This window comes from Eucalyptus grandis, chromosome 7 (assembly GCF_016545825.1).
Source record: "Eucalyptus grandis isolate ANBG69807.140 chromosome 7, ASM1654582v1, whole genome shotgun sequence".
Taxonomy (NCBI): domain Eukaryota; kingdom Viridiplantae; phylum Streptophyta; class Magnoliopsida; order Myrtales; family Myrtaceae; genus Eucalyptus; species Eucalyptus grandis.
In genome coordinates, this window is record NC_052618.1 from 1,660,354 (window position 1) to 1,677,221 (window position 16,868).

Genomic DNA, 16,868 nt, shown 5'->3' on the forward strand with positions numbered 1-16,868 from the left:
CTTTTTAACTAGTTAATCAATTTTACATGATGCGAGTATCAAGGTAGAACAATTTTGCACTAGTTAGTTTCCATTTATTATTTCCAATTAAATCATTGATGGTAAAACCAATGAATAAGCTTGGAATTTTGAGGACAGCTAGTGCCACAAAAAAAGAAGAGTACAAAGTAATTTTGTAGGAGATGACATCTTAGGTCCAACTTCATCGTAATAAACACTGATTGTTCACATTTGATAGACTGGGAACCTCTCCTGGCCATTGCGTGCAATTTTGCCAATATATATCTGCCGTTTGTCTAATAGCCTTTCCTCCATGTTGAGCATCTTGTCCACGAGTACAAGAGCATGGTATATTTCGCATTCTGTACTCTCTCTCCAGAATGCCTTCCAAAATTTGCCTAGGCTGCCTACTGTTGAGGGTAAAAGGTCATCCATAGTTTACACGATGCAAATTATAGGGAACGCTAGAAAAATTGATGTGATCTATGTTGCTCCTGCTAGTATATTAAACATGTTCCTCTCCTCTATGAATAAATTAAATGAGAAATGGCAGCGCTCACACTCATTTCCGTAAAAAAATAAAAAAAGGAAAGAATATTTCCATTGAAGAGACAACAAGCATGGTCACCTAACATCATCGTGGACGCCACTTTCTAGATTTGAACACTTGATAGAAGCTGGACCTTCTGGAAACGACGAAGAACACTGCATAGTCGCCACCACATTTAATCAGGAAGAAACAACAAGATGTAATCAAATGAAAGAATTCACATTATAGAAGGTGAAGTACAGATGATGGTAGAAACATTACAAACATTGCAAGTCATTTTATGTAATCCATATTCTTTTCATATTTTGTCCCGTTTCTGTCAGAAAACTAAAGTCCATAGTTTACATGATGCAAATTATAGGGAACACTAGAAACATTGATCTGATCTATGTTGCTCCTGCTAGTATATTAAACATGTTCCTCCCCTCTATGAATAAATTAAATGAGAAATGGCAGCGCTCAAACTCATTTCCGTAAAAAAAAAATAATAAAAAAAAAAAAGGAAAGAACATTTCCATTGAAGAGACAACGAGCATGGTCACCTAACATCATTGTGGACTCCACTTTCCAGATTTGAACACTTGATAGAAGCTGGACCTTCTGGAAACAATGAAGAACACTGCATAGTCGCCACCACATTAAATCAGGAAGCAACAACAAGATGTAATCAAATGAAAGAATTCACATTAGGGAAGGTGAAGTACAGATGATGGTAGAAATATTACAAACATTGCAAGTCATTTTATGTAATCTATATTCTTTTCATATTTTGTCCCGTTTCTGCCAGAAAACTAAAGTCCATTTCACTCTCTGAAACAACAGGTCATACAAACGCACCTGGAATTCCCGGAATAATGAATCTAGACTCTCTCAAAACATCATGGAGTGTTCTCTTCTCGTTAACTCTGATCCACTTACTGGCAAAGTCATCACCTGAAAATATGCCCAGAGATTAGATGGGAATTGAGAATTGCATAAAATGTATAAACTTGCTCTACTTCTTTCAACTGAAATTTTCTCCACACAAGGAACATGAGAGAAAAGGATGGACTATCTAAAGCTGCCTTTCCGTAAAGACAGATGAACTCGAGACATCAATGACAAAAATGTCTATTTATCTTTAATACCATCATAAATTTTCTTTACATTACATGCTATTTATTTTCTTGTTCAAAATCAATACTCTTTCACAATCTTTATCAATTCAATTTAACCCATCCTCTTTTTGAAATTTTTTTTTGCTTTTTTGGGGGAACCAAAACCATTTTTTCCAAATACCGAGGTGCACTAGACTTGAATGCATTTCAGGCTTTCTTTATTTACAACAACCCTCTCATACTTTGTAATATCATTTGTTATTTGCTACCACAATTTTGAAACGGGTCTTGTTATTGAGTATCCCAACACTTGTTAATCATACCACTAAAAAACCTGTTATTATGTTGAAACAAGCCCGTGCTCCACTCGGGATAATGAAATGCCATATTAACTGGAGATATAGAAAGATTGGTTACAATGAGTTGGTTACAATGAGGCGTTTCACAATACGAGCCATCAAAACGATCCTTAGAAAGAAAGGCTAACCTGGTTAATTGGCTCACCAAGTGTTGCACAGTCCCATGATCAAGGCCTATTGGCTCATTTTTGTGACAAATGGTATCAAAATAAGGTTTTAAAATTGTATGTGTGAATGGCGTTTGTTACGATGTTTCCATAGAGATCAAAACCCTTCATTGGTCTTGAGTATGACTCACAGAAAAGACGGAAGATGGGTACTTGTTGGGCGAGCGTAGGCCATTCATGTGAAGCTTAGGGAAAGGCAATGATCATGTGGGGCAAAGGAAACAACAACGAGCTATACATTCTGTTGGCAAGCATTAGCCACTTATGTAAGACCTCGGCAAATGCAGTGATGGTTTGAAGAAGTCAAGGATATGAAGAATAGCTCACAATGAGGGCATTTTAAAAAATCAAGTGGGGAAAATGTCTGATCTGACTTTTCCTCATTCTATGAAGGCAAGGAAATGAACTCTGTAATATGAGAAAAACATGAGGGGTTGATATAACTAATATAGGAAAAAAATACTAAAAAATTCTAAACCTATTGCATTGGTACCAATTTAGTTCTAAACCTTTTAATATTGATATCAATTTAGTCCATCCGGCCAATTTTGGCCGGCCGGTGCTGATGTGGACATCAGCCAGTAGCCAAACGCTGACGTGGCAATTTTAATGATTTTTTTAATTATTTTTTGAATTTTTTTTATTAATCCATGTGAAGGCAAAGAGAGAGAGGCGAAAGCTTTCTGAAATATATTTTCACGATGCGATAGCTTCCGCCTTGGAGGGACTATTCTAATAAAAACTTCTTTTTGCATTTTATGATAATTCATTCTTATACATTAAATGATGAAAAAATGGATGAAATAGTAAATAAAAGATGCAACCAAGAATTAATAAAGAAATCTCTTGAGAAATAATACATTAAAATTAAAAACAAAGATTCACGTGAAAAGCCAAGATACTGCCAATACAACGTTCAAAAAGAAAAAGAAGAAGAAGAAGAAGAAGTCTCCCAATAACATGGTCATTGCTCCACGTGAAGAGAGGCAACTCAAAAAGGAAAACTGGGATAAATCATACATAATGTAATCATGATTGTAGCTATGCCATTGGCTGCCATCGTATTCTAAGAAGTAATGTTCCCCCGAGCGGAGACTAGCAGGACTCAGGTGCAAAATTACCTTACCTGGCACGCTAGTAATGGCATCTAATCATCAATGGGCTTATGTATTTTATATCAGTTGTAACACCATTTCTTTCGTTACTTCACTTAACATTATTTTATTATTATGTGGTGTCTCTTTAAAATATGTCATATTCACTAAAGCTACCATGATAATGACATAGATCGCAATAATGTTCGCATATCACAAGTAAAAACTTTGATAAAGCAATTTAATGTCAAATGATTATCATGTGTTAGTTAGGAAACTTTTGCTAGATTTGAATAGCTAGACTTAATACTCTCTATGCACATATCGTAGTCGCCTTTTCCTCATGTTAATTATTAGATTGCTAATCATGAATGGCTAGCCTAACTTAACAATCTCATCAAATTGTGTACAAGTGTAAGTGTGGAAGAATATTTGGCGGAGAATATTGACATACAAAATAAGTTTGACATTGGCAGACACAAAAAATTAGATATTAACATAACAATAAATTGAACTTGGCAAACAAAAAAAAAAAAGCACGAAGTTTCTCCATTTTGATTCCCAATTATGATTTGTGGAAAGTGAAATTAAAAAAAAAAAAAACTAAACTAAACTAAACATTGGACTAGGAAAATAATGCGAATGTGAAATATTCTCCATGCCATTGCGGGTAACTTTACCATTTAAACTCGATCATAGGCAAGATGTCAAAATAGCAAAACTAAAGATACAATAATGCCACCTAGCAAGATCCCATTGAATCCTAACATATATAATGTCACTTCTAGGTTCCTTAATGTTGCGACCTACTCCTTTGAGAAGGGAATATACGCTTAGAGGTAGTGCGAAATTCAAGCCAATGGCATTCGATTTGACAAGAGTTCTTCCAAACCTATTCCTCTTGTGACATAACCATATGCAAAATATGGGAGAAAATCTCACTTTTCGCATAACCAGTGATCTTGGAAACGAAGACTTGATTACACTAGTTTTAAAACTAATGCCCCTTCAGCATCTAAACTTGATTATCTGCTAACCAAAGTATAAGGACGACCTATTGAAGATTTTAAGATTCACCCTAACCATTGGAAATAATGCTTTGACTAATCCAGAGGAACTTATCAGCATTCAGCATCGCATCACAATGAAATCCCATTAATGAAGAGCCAAAAGCAGAGATGAAAAGGCAAATACTTGGACGCACGTTAACCTCGATGGCCCCATTCATTTCTAAGTGGTCAGGTGTTGAAGACTCGTTGATATCCTGCCAGAAACGACAAAATCGATCAAAAATGAAAAATGAACTAACCCATCTCGATTCACTTCTCCAGCAATCGGAAGGAGCAAGCTCGAGGTGTGGCGTAAGGAGGAAGGACAAAAAGGAGAGAGAAAGTAGACTAGGTGAATCCCTCCTTAGTCGCAAAAAAAATTCTCCTCCTTACTTCTCTTGTGTCTTCGAACATCCTAATTTGAGAGAGAAAATAAAAACGGTTAAGAGAGAAGGGTAAATGAGGGAATGGGAAGAGAGAATTCGGAGGAGATCCGAAACAATCTTTTGTGAAACTTCCACTGGCTCGTCCTCCCCTCCCCTTCAATGGATCCGTCCTCACCGCTAATTCTCACCCCCGACTGCCTAGCGATCGTCTAAGAGAGGCTCAACCCAACAAACTAGCGACTCGAAAAGTGGAATATAAATTGCACAATTAAATGGGAGAGATGCTAAGCACATAGCAATTGGTAGGAGGATTTTCTTGGTGAGAAATTTCGTCCAAATCTTGGTATGTAAATATCTAATAATTGTTATGTGCTCAACATTTCTCCCATTTAATTGTGCAATTTATTTCTCCCGTTTAATTGTGCAATTTATATCCCACTTTTTTGAGTCGCTAGTTTGCTAGGTTGAGTCTCTCTTAGACGATTGCTAGGCAATCAGGGCAGAGAATTAGTAATGAGGATGGAATCCGCCGAAGGGAAGGGAAGGACGGGCCAACGGAAGTTTCACAATGTTTCGGATCTCCTCCAAATTCTCTCATCCCATTCCCTCATTTACCTCTCTCTTAACTGTTTTTATTTTCTCTCCAAATCAAGATGTTCGGAGACAGAAGCGAGGAGGAGAATTTTTTTTTTTTTTTGCGACCGAGGAGGATTCACTGAGTCTACTTTCTCTCTCCCTTTTCTCCTTCTCGAACTTGCCCCTTCTGATTGCTGGAGAAACAAATCGAGATGAGTTAATTTATTTTTCCCTTTTGATCGAATTCGTCGTTTCTGATAGGACATCAGCAAGTCTTCAGCACCTACCACTTAGAAATGAATAGGGCCATGTTAACGCGCATCCATGTATTTTACCTTTTCATATCTACTTTTGGCTCTTCATTGATGGATTTCATTATGATGCGATCCATGTATTTTACCTTTTCATATCTACTTTTGGCTCTTCATTGATGATTTCATTATGATGCGATGACAGAAACTAATGCCCTTCAAAATCTAAACTATTGCCCACTTACACCAATCCTCTTTTCTTATCTAATTTTTTCCTCCTTTTTTCTTTCTGTCACTCCTCTTTTTTTAATTTTCTTTTCCTATTTTCCATTATTCCTTATTTTCTCTTCCCTTGCGCTGTCCATCGTCTTCTTCCCGAGAACGACTTCTTCCCTGCGAAGCCCCTCTTCAACCGAATCCCACCATTTTCTCATGAGCCCTTGCCGGCGCTCAGGCCACTGCCGAGCCACCACCTGGCGTCGATTGTTTTGCACGACAGCGCTAGTCACCGCCGGCCAATCACTCGGTCGCCGGCCGTGCCTTGCCAGCCATAACCGAACCTCACTGGCGACTTCAATGTCGCCGAAACACGTGATACAAAACGGCATCCATTCCAACAGAACGAGCACACAAATGAGTGGACAGGAAACTAACCATGGCGGTCTCCAACCGCGGGCTTCTCTGGCTTAAGGAATGGCATCTCCGGCGGCGAGGCAGTCACGGCCAACTCGAACGATGAGGAATATGCCACCAAAAAAATCAAAGAAAATGCCGATTCAGTCTCAGTTTAGTGACTCAACCCGACCCAATTAATCAGACTTTCAGAAACCAAAGCATTCATAACGGACAATGAACGATGAGAAACCGCAAAAGCCTCGCCTTTTTCTCCACGGCAATCCCACCCAGAATCCCAAAAAACTCAAGACTTTTCAATATTCCCGCACGGACAAGACAGACAGAGACACCCATATTCAAGAAAAAGCGTCCGCGCATACAGAGACGGTACCTTGTCCAGACGATGACGACCCAACCGGGCCGCGAGAGACGAGGGCGTGATGATGGTGGCGGCGGCCGTCGCCGTTCAACCGTGGGCATCGCCGGCAGTGCTCGCTTTCTCGTCACTCGCTCTGCGAACGAGAGAGAGAGAGAGAGAGAGAGAGAGAGAGATTTTCCTGAGGGGCGACTGTCCTCTGCTTTTTAGATCAGGAAAAAAAAGGGAAAAAGCTTAATGACTGCACCGTTACGCTTCCTGTAGGTTATCATTATAGATTAGGAAGTTATTTTCGAATTCAATATCCATAACCGTATGTGATAACTGCTTTTAGTGGGATATAAAAGCTCACTTTATCATCTTTGTAACGCACACTCACACAAATTAATGATAGCACGTTTTTTTTCTCTAATTTCCTCACAAATTTACATTACTTGCAACCTTTCAAATCTGGTAATTGCACGTCTATTTTTCCTTTTGACATATCGTCCCATTTATATTCCAATCCAAAATTAGCAAAGGACCCTTTAACAATTTTGTTTATTCAATTTGATCATCTCCTTTTGAATAAAAAAAGATCATAAATTTTGATACATTAGTAACAAATCAATGGTAAAATTCTAAATTGGTATTACATAACATTTTACTATGTAATTTGATGGTAATATTTAATGAAAATTAATATAAAATAAATTTATAATAAGTGTAATAGTTTTAACCCTAGATAAATACGTTATATTGAATCACTGGACAGACGAAGAAGAGGAAGGAAGAAGGAGAAGAATAAGGGAATGAGCGTGTTCGGAGGAGATAGCTGGGCAAGAGAAGCCCAGCACCGGAAGAGAAGAGTCGACGATCTGGCCGTGGAAGGCCTCGACGCCTCCTCCTACAAGAAGCTCTCCTCCGGCAAGTTCGCCTGCCTCGTCTGCCCTGGCGCCCCCGTCCTCGATTCTGCTCTCATGCTCTCCGTGCGTCTCCAGTCTCTGCTTACGCCAACTTCTATCGCTCAATCAATTTTTATCTTGTGGGTCTGTCTTGTCTTGAATGGCTGTCTATTTGATGAGTGGCTGGAGGATTGTAGCGATTCTGCTAGATAATTTGCTTGTGGTTCTGTTTTGTCTTGATTGGTTTTCGGTTTGATGAGTAGCTGGAGGATTTTAGCGTTCTTGCTAGATAGATGAGACAAGTTATGGGTCTGACGGGCCATTTGATCCCGATAAATCTAGTTGTCGGAATGGGAAAATGTGTGATCAATGTCTTTTCCGTCCAGTCCCCAGAATTTCGGGGTTGGCCTCGGCTGGCAAACGACCATCGAGTTGCGATTTTGAATCTGACCAAGTGTGTTTTCGGGCGTCCTCTCGGCCGACTGTCTTGTGGATCTGCTTTATTGACTACCGTGCACTGAAATGTCGCATTTCTAACACGATGGTGTTGGTGGTTTGATTTGGTTGGAGAACTGTGCCATGGCAATGGCAGGTACTAACTAAATTGCTTGTCCTGCTTGTGATGTTTTTTTTTTTTTTTTTTGGTGAAAATCCTGCTTGTGATGTTTTTTTTTTCCTGCTATGTCATGTCGGTTGCGCATGAGACAATGTGGATTTTCCATGCCTTATCTGCAAATGATGAGTTGCTTTGTTTCGTGGTGATTCAACTCGTTTATGCTTCGCTATAAGAAAGACATTAGAATGAGAAAACTTGGATTTTAAAGAATTGAAATACATTTAAGTGGAGGTTTGCTGGATGTTTGAGAAGCCGATGTTATTTGGGGCACGTGATCATTCATATGGTCACTACATGTATGGATCATTGTAGTTTTCTGCTGCACAGATTGTCTTGTGAATGTAGATCGTTTAGATATTTATTAGTTTTGCATGTTGATATTCTTTTATTATGCAGATGCATTGCAAGGGGTCACACCACCGTGTTGCATTGTCGAGATTGAAGGAGAGAGAATTGAAAAAGAAGGATGAGATCGACAAGAGAATAGCCTTGTCTGATTGTACTGTTAATACTGGCACTAGTACTTCTATTTTAAACAGTATAAAAAGTAGACCCTTGATTGAGCAAACAAGGAAGGCCGTTTCTGAAGTACTTGATAAGGGAAACACTAGACAAGACGTCCATAACAATGGTCATAGTGGAAAAATATGTGGGAATCTCCATGGTAATGAAACCTCACATGTGAGCGAAAGCTTCTGTTTCGCTGCAAAAGAAGCAGCTGAAGAGGTGGTTGTACAGCAACAACTTAGTATGAGAGAGCACCGTGAAAGAGAGCTCAAGTTTACTTCTGCAGGTTGGAAGCGCGACTGCAATGGCAGATGGTTCAAGGATGAAAATGTGAGTTCTTTCAGCAATTTGAATTACATTATATTATTTTGTAAGGCATCACGCAGTTGTAATTTGTAATATTTACAATAAGGACGACTGAAATCTGGCTCTCTACTATTCAGTAAATGCCAGTTGTGCAGATGTGATATCTGTATTTTATCTTAGGCATTGATTGTGGCAACTTTATGGCATTTGCAGGTTGAATTCGATTCAGACGAAGAAGATCCAAATATTTGTCTTGGATAACACGTAGATCTTACACCATTTATTTCAAGCAATTGATAGCAGAGAACTATTAAGACTAATGAGAGGTGTTCATGTGAAAGTTTGATGTCTTGACCTGCCAGGCTGATCTCTCATAATACCAATCAAATATTACTGCAAATTTCCATCCACAGATCTTAAATACTTAAAGAAATGTTTTTTGAGAGAATATTAGCTTTTGCTCTGGGTGTTTGATGAATTAGTAATTTCTTTTTTAGTGAGTCACTAATTCCATTTTTCATCATCGTTTGAGTGTTTGTTGATTATGATGGTAGTTTGTCTTTTAATTGTGTTTATGTAATTGTTTACCTTTATCCATTGCTTCGAGACGCCCATGGAGACTTTGGGGGCCTACTAGCTTGTCGATGACGAGACCACGAGCTGTTCATTTTTCTTCTTGAACATACATTGTCTCTCTAAATTTGCACATTGCTGCTAGGTAATATTAAAATATAATAAGTGTGCCATGCACAATGTGCATATTCCTACGCCAACATAAAAATCTAAATTTCGATTAAAAAAGCATCACCACCCAATTAACATAAGTACTAATAAGTCATAATTGCTTTTTATAATTAGATCATTCTCGAAGATGATCGCAATTTAGAATGCGATAGTCTGCGAAAACATGACAATACAAGCGCTCGGACTATCCTTTTGGCTTTGTGAAATAATCAATTACGAGGATGTCCTTTATGCTGCATGAGGAGAAAAACCAACTCCTGTAACTTGATGCCGTTACCCTTAACAGGATCCTCTAAAACGTAACAAGATTTAGCCATTCCCCAAGATTTTGAGGATTCATTTCTTACGATCTATGAGATATAACCCAAGCATGTCTAGATGTGAGTAATTTTTCTCCTGGCTAGACTCGATTCAAATCATCTGTGAACTACTTATCATTCGAGAAGAAGTATTTACCATCACGAAGGGCATGCGCACAAGGGGTCATCTCCTTGTCTTTGTCCTCTCATTACACGATCAAATTTAACAGCTTCACGTGAAACCATACAAGATAAGAATCTTTGATTTCGAGACATGGTCGAAACTTGACGTAAATCCTGCTACACAGATTGCTCCTCAACCAGAGGAAATTTAAAATGAAAAATTATAATATTAAAATAGAGACGATCCGATAAAATACCATATTAAACCAAACGTAACATCATTCTCATTAAGAGAATACACCCTCACTCAATAGTCCCGAAGCATGCTGATGAGAACAACTGGATAGGAGGATATAAGCACATAGGAAAATACCAGAAAGATTGAATGAATCCCAACGAAGGATGGTCAGACCCAAACTGATGATGAGAGGCACTCTGTTGCACTAGTATGAGCTATCCATCCACAAAGCCTGGCCTGACTAGTTGCTTGAACGCCATGCTGCACTAGTGACGATCCACATAGTATCCAAAGGTAAAACTGAGCCACCCATGTGGCAGAGATGGATCTGTTCATTCTGAGCAATAAAGGTAATCAGAGCCACCTCTTACATCCTCTGCATATGCATAGCCTCAAGCAAAGCATGGGGAAAACAACAAATTAGCACATTATTCTTGCATGGAACAAATCTGAAGCATCACTATTTTGGTGGATTATTCTCTCCCATTGTCCTACAGTACAAAGCACCCTTTTCATGGGCATTTCGGGATAGAAGCTACGAAGAAATATTGGTTGGAGATAATTTGACAGTCAGAATATTTTGTCAAAATTTTAGCTCTCTCTCATTGAAGCAAAGCACCCTTCACCAGCCTGCTCACATGAAACTGCTTGCTGCTGCAAGGTCGGCACAATCCCTAATGAAAAGGCAGGTAAATGAGTTCAAAGAGAATGTAAAGAAGGAGTGCTTAGAGATTGTTCAGATGGAATGGATGCATGATGCTCTATCGACACCTTCACATAATAGGCAGATGACATTGCATAAATTGCTATTCAGTGGAGACAACCTGCAATAAATTATTCTAAATCTCAACAGACAGAATGTGGAAGTAAAGCAATCTGCTGCAACCAGAATAGCTTGGCATGTTGAGGGAGGGCTTGTGAGCTGTTGAAAGAACATCATCTGGTCTTGCTGGAAATAGTTCCAGGATAATGTCAAAATTCCTCCTGAGTTCCATGGGCATTTAACTAGGAGACGGCAATTGTGGTGGGATGCAAGGGAGAAAGCATCTGAAATAATCAGAATTTGCATGTCTATACTGGAATTGGAAGCAAACTAATCCAGGTTAACTTACAAAGATAACAGTTTCGCGACTGACTGCGGTCTCTCATAGCCATCCTCCTTTTGTTCAGGCTTCTCTTTAGGCTTTCATTTTCCTGCCTGCCTTGATTCTGGTTTCCAGTTAGCGACTTTCAAAGAATGACCCAATAACTCAGCAATGCCTGTCGCCATAGCTTCTGCCTTCTTAATATATGGAAAAGTTTACTCCTCAAAGAAGTGAGACAACCACAGATACATAGACAGCACCTGATGTTTGGTCTCCAGATCCAAAAGCTCAGCATCATTTCGAGCAGAGCCCTTAGGCAGGCCCACTGCTATATTAATTGGATTACAATTGGTGCAAAACAAAAGTTTTGACTGTAAGCTGTGGCAAACCTCAGAAGATGATACATTGATTTTGGGTCTCTGACATTAATTGGTGCAAAACAAATTTTGAAGCGATCTTCAAGAGATAGCCCAAGGACCTTCTCCAACATGTCTACCACCCTCTTAATATGGTCGTGCCGACACAAGAAGTATGAGCCAACAAGACGGCAATTTTCACCAAATTTCTAGAGTAGCTTGCAGAACGTAACATTGGGAAGTTGGAAAGCAAAGAGCTCAACCTGCTCAAAGAAAGGAAAGAGACCCACCTTCTTAACTTCTTCAAATGGCTGCTTCAAACACTCAATGAGATACTCTAAATCATTAAGCTCAAAGGTAGTTGTAAGCCCATCAGGATATCAGCTTCCTCTTCTACCAGCTCTTCCAGCAATCTGCTTCACCTGTGAAGCGGGAACTGGCACCATCTTATCACCGTTGTACTTCGAGAGAGTGGAAAACACAACCCTTCTGATATTCAGATTGAGACCCATCCCCACTGCATCACTTGCAACCAAGACATCATTCTCATTGTCTTGATCATTAAACAAGTTAGCTTGCTGTCTTTGAGTCTCAGGTGGCAAGGCACCGTATATAGCACAGCAGCGGTGATTGGTGTGCTTCTCAATTGCCAATTTAACCTCACATATTTCTCTCAAAGAAAAGGCAACTACACAATCACCGGATCGAACATTGCGAAGATGCCCGAGCAGCGTCTTGGCTTCAACAACCAGTGGCTTGAATCTGTCGTAGTGGCATTCGTGCAACTCATCCCCAGTATCAGAACAGATTTTCCTCACCATATTCAGAACACTTGGATCCCCACAAACATGTATCTCATCGACCTTAAGTCCTAGCAATGCTCTCGTCCATGCATAGCCTCTGTATGGGTCTGCCATCATCTGGATCTCATAAATTATGGCCACATCACATAAGTGATCGGTCAACGCCATTTCCACAGTACAAGCAACATGGTTCGAGAAAGGGACATTCTTCTTTTCCTGCTTAGTGTGAAGACTAAACTCCCAAAGCACTCACCCTGTCAACCACTTCCTTAGCCAATAACCTAAGCGGACTACAATAAGATTGTTTAAATGAAGAAACTAACAAAAATATTGCATGTTACTTTACTTGTAGGATTAGACAATGTGTAAAATTTAGGGGCTTGGGCCCCTTTTGTTATAAAAAGAAAAGGGTGCTCCAGTAAGCTAAAAATACAGTTCATGGGCAGCGACGGCTATTAAAATTTTGAAGTCCAAGGATGTTTCTTATATCTGTGAAAAAAACCTCAAGCTCCTGAGCTTGAAGCACGACTTTCAAATGCAGTTATGGCTGCCATCTTCAATCGTGAATCCTTCCCATTAGGCGGCTCTTCCTACATAGAAATTGTTGCCAAATGATGAAATGTCATGAAATATCAGTGAGATAATGCATGCCGACGTACAGAAGAACGTTATGGCAAAGACGCAACTCTATTATGTCCTGAGACATTCTAAAACATTAGAGTAAAATCTCTTAATGTTTTGGGAACAACTGTTTCGAGAGCAGACATTTGCCTGTACTTGAGAAACTTTTGCATTAGTATAGAGGTGATGCATGAATATGTCACACCCATGTTTTAGTGACTGATTGTTGACTGGTGGTGATCGAGGGTACGGAGGAAAAGGAGGAAAAAACAACGATCAGCCATGTTGGGCCGAGCGGTGCAGAGGAACTTTATTTGCAGGTTAATGAACCTTTTAAATGCAGTCGGTATAAGAATACAGAGCCATATATCCCATCACATGCTTGTATATAATTTCTATTGCTAAAATAGGTGCAAGAATCCTCCAAAATGAAGCAGGAATTTCGATCAGCTATTCACAATTGACAATAACTCGCTCAGTACTGTAATGAAGAACTCTCCTACCAAAAAATAATAACTAAGTTAGCTAGTGTTACCTCAATCTACAATCTCGAAGCATGTTTACAACGGCAAAAATAAACTAGCAATCCAAATGACTGCACACTAATGCTGTGTCGATATTTGGTTTTGTACACTGAAAATATATGCATCAGAAGCAGTCCTAGTTCTGAAGCTAACATCAGAATGACGAGAATTTTGTATAGCTAGCTGCTGCTACCTCATTCATAAACATTTGAAGGGTGATACCAGATATACGATTTGAAAGAATATCATATTTCATTCAGATATGTGTTAACTTTCCAATTTTCTCTTCATTAAAGCTGGCCCCTGCAGCTTTTAACTTGTTCTACCAAATCTATAAAATGAAAGGGAAAGAAAACGACAGGCATCATCTCAACAGAACAATGCTCTCCACTGATAATTACTCTTACCTTTAGTCCCTGTCAGATGATTGCAACAGATTTCATCAAGTGATGGACTCTTGAGATTTGGACAATCGATAATGCTCATTCGTTCCAAGTTTGGTGCAATGCGTAAGCCACTGGAAATGCTAATGAGCTCTGGCAATGAGAATAGGGAAATCCTTTTCATGTTGGCGAGAAAGTAAGTACTGTCGTCAATAGGAGTATCTTCACGCGTCACTAAACTTAGACATGTGGGGTCTTCGACTTTGAGCTCTTCTAAGCTATTAAGGTTTTTTTAGTAGGTCAGGTGTAAATATGGTAGTCAACTGAGGGCATGTGACTAAGGCCAAGCATTTAAGATGAGACAAGGATCTCGACGCGGCAGCCCCTCATAAATGCACCTCAAACTCTTCATATGATATACATAGAGATATTCAAGTGACTTGAGAAACCTCTGATACAATTTCACTTCTTTCAGCTTCATCGTACATGTCAGTTCCATCAATAATAACCCGAATCTCATTACACTCCCCAATTATGCAGCATTTCGGTTGCTCCATGCCGCAATCCCAAAATCGATAACTTACCGACATCCATATGGCGGTCTAAGAAAAATGCAGTAACATGCCGCCGAAGGATCTTCTCGGATATCTATAGGCACACACTTTCCACATGTGGGAGATCTAAGAAAATTCAAATGTTTTGATACGTCAAAGGTGTCTAGATCGTTGTCACATTTCAAATTCATTGTTGGCAGTCATGATGAACGCATCATGTCTTGTCTCCCGGTGGATCTTGAGTTTGAAATAGAACGCTGGATAGATCCCTGAAATATGTAAATGGTGTCGGGATGCCTATAGATATCCAGAAGATCCTTCGGCGGCATGTTACTGCATTTTTCTTAGACCGCCATATGGATGTCAGTAAGTTATCTGATTTTGGGATTGCGAACATGGAGCAACTGAAATGCTGCATAATTGGGGAGTGTAATGAGATTCGGGTTATTATTGATAGAACTGACATGTACGATGAAGCTGAAAGAAGTGAAATTGTATCAGAAACATGGGAGGATGACACGAGGTTTCTCAAGTCACTTGAATATCTCTATGTATATCATATGAAAAGTTTGAGGTGCATTTATGAGGGGCTGCCGCATCGAGGATCCTTGTCTCATCTTAAATGCTTGGCCTTAGTCACATGCCCTCAGCTGACTACCATATTTACACCTGATCTACTGAAAAACCTTGATAGCTTAGAAGAGTTCAAAGTCAAAGACTGCCCACATGTCTCAAGTTTAGTGACATGTGAAGATACTCCAATTGACGACAATGCATTTACTTTTCGCCAACATGAAAAAGATATCCCTATTCTCATTGCCAGAGCTCATTAGCATTTCCAAAGGGCTTACGCATTGCACCAAACTTGGAACGAATGAGCATTATCGATTGTCCAAATCTCAAGAGTCCATCACCTAATGAAATCTGTTGCAATCATCTGACAGGGACTAAAGGTGGGAGTAATTATCAGCAAAGAGCATTGTTCTGTTGAGATGATGCCTGTCGTTTTCTTTCCCTTTCATTTTATATATTTGGTTGAACAAGTTAAAAGCTGCAGGGCTAGAATGAAGAGAAAATTGGAAAGTTAACACATATCTGAATAAAATCTGATCTTCTTTCAAATCGTATATCTGGTATTACCCTTCAAATGTTTATGAATGAGGCAGCGGCAGCTAACTATACAAAATTCTCGTCGTTCGATGTTAGCTTCGTAACTAGGACTGCTTCTGATGCATATATTTTCAGTGTACAAAACCTCATATCGGCACAAAGATTAGTGTGCAGTCATTTGGATTGCTAGTCTATTTTTGCCGCCGTAATCGTGCTTCAAGGTTGTAGATTGAGGTAACATTAGCTAACTTAGTTATTATTTTTTGGTAGGAGAGTTCTCCATTACAGTACTGAGGGAGTTATTATCAATGTCAATTGTGAATAGCTGATCGAAATTCCTGTTTTACAATATGTGGAAATACCGTACTTTTTATCATGATATTCTGCTTGTGTTTTATTTTTCTAATTTTTTTCTACTTTTGCCTTATCCCTATTTTGTCTTTTACGCTGCACCTTTTTCTATGCAATTCTCCCTCCCCTTCCGGAAGCAAACTTTTGTTTTCTTTTTTCATATTTTGTTTTCCTTTTTACTTTTTCTTTTGTTTGTTTATTTTATTTCTTATTTGTCTTTTCCCCATGGTCTTCTTCCTCACGAATTTTTCTTCGTTAGTCTTCTTCTCGCCGACATCTCTATGCACGTCTTCCCCCAAAACTTCAACTAGACAGCAACACCGGCATAGCAACCAGCAAACCTTCAACCGCCGAACCACCACTGTCTACCGGTTGTCCACTCCAACCGGCGACGACCACCGTTGGCCACGAACGCCGGCGGCCAAACCATTTTCGGGCACAAAAATCCCCCTCGGCTCAAGAAGACACTATTACTCCACGAAAATCGCATGAAATCGCAATGGGAACATAAAAGACAGGCACAATCCAACGTATATAAGAGCAAACACGAACCAAACCGAGTTTCAACCTGGGTTGCTTCTCGGTTCACTCTGGGACATTTTGTCAAACATATGAGGTGCGCTACTATAACGATGTGTTTTTAGCTCAACCGACGCTCGAACCATAACGGGATCTTGGACACACAGACAAACAAGACATCGGAAACAAAAAGTAAGGCGATGCAGGCTGGAGCTCGCGCGAACCAGACGGCCACGAGCTCCAACCTGGTGTACCCGAGAAAGAGATCACACACGAAGGCCTAGGTGACTTACCTGGTTCGGGTGGGGCGCTGTGGCGAACGATG

At 39.6% G+C, this 16,868-nt stretch overlaps 2 protein-coding genes across 7 annotated transcripts; one reads left to right on the forward strand and one right to left on the reverse strand.

The window, feature by feature from the left end:
* Nucleotides 1–7,279: 7,279 nt before the first annotated feature.
* LOC104434498 (sodium channel modifier 1) lies at nt 7,280–9,241 on the forward strand. 2 transcript variants are annotated; one of them, XM_039316821.1, is made up of 3 exons: nt 7,280–7,488; nt 8,417–8,857; nt 9,047–9,241. In XM_039316821.1, exons 1-3 carry the CDS (start codon nt 7,312–7,314, stop codon nt 9,092–9,094), a joined length of 666 nt encoding a protein of 221 aa, XP_039172755.1. In that variant the 5' UTR covers nt 7,280–7,311; the 3' UTR covers nt 9,095–9,241. The 2 variants fall into 2 exon arrangements, with proteins under 2 accessions (XP_039172755.1, XP_018723375.2); XM_018867830.2 differs by lacking the exon at nt 9,047–9,241 and having other exon boundaries at nt 8,417–9,012.
* A 965-nt stretch (nt 9,242–10,206) lies between these two features.
* On the reverse strand, nt 10,207–13,537 carry LOC104428993 (DExH-box ATP-dependent RNA helicase DExH18, mitochondrial-like). 5 transcript variants are annotated; one of them, XR_005552824.1, is made up of 2 exons: nt 11,350–13,537; nt 10,207–10,574 (listed from the first exon to the last, which is right to left on the reverse strand). XR_005552824.1 is itself a non-coding variant. In XM_039316612.1 (2 exons), exon 2 carries the CDS (start codon nt 12,647–12,649, stop codon nt 12,059–12,061), a length of 591 nt encoding a protein of 196 aa, XP_039172546.1. In that variant the 5' UTR covers nt 12,650–12,762; nt 12,984–13,537; the 3' UTR covers nt 10,207–12,058. The 5 variants fall into 5 exon arrangements, 1 of the variants encoding a protein (XP_039172546.1); XR_005552823.1 differs by having other exon boundaries at nt 10,207–10,911; XR_005552825.1 differs by having other exon boundaries at nt 10,207–11,242.
* Nucleotides 13,538–16,868: the final 3,331 nt, after the last annotated feature.

Excerpts from the sequence above, each read along its gene's own strand:
- LOC104434498 (XM_018867830.2), top strand. The coding sequence starts at position 7,312 with ATGAGCGTGTTCGGAGGAGATAGCTGGGCAAGAGAAGCCCAGCACCGG. Across the intron at positions 7,489-8,416 it reads ATTCTGCTCTCATGCTCTCC|ATGCATTGCAAGGGGTCACA; the intron begins GTGCGTCTCCAG and ends TTTATTATGCAG.
- LOC104428993 (XM_039316612.1), bottom strand. The coding sequence starts at position 12,649 with ATGGCGTTGACCGATCACTTATGTGATGTGGCCATAATTTATGAGATC.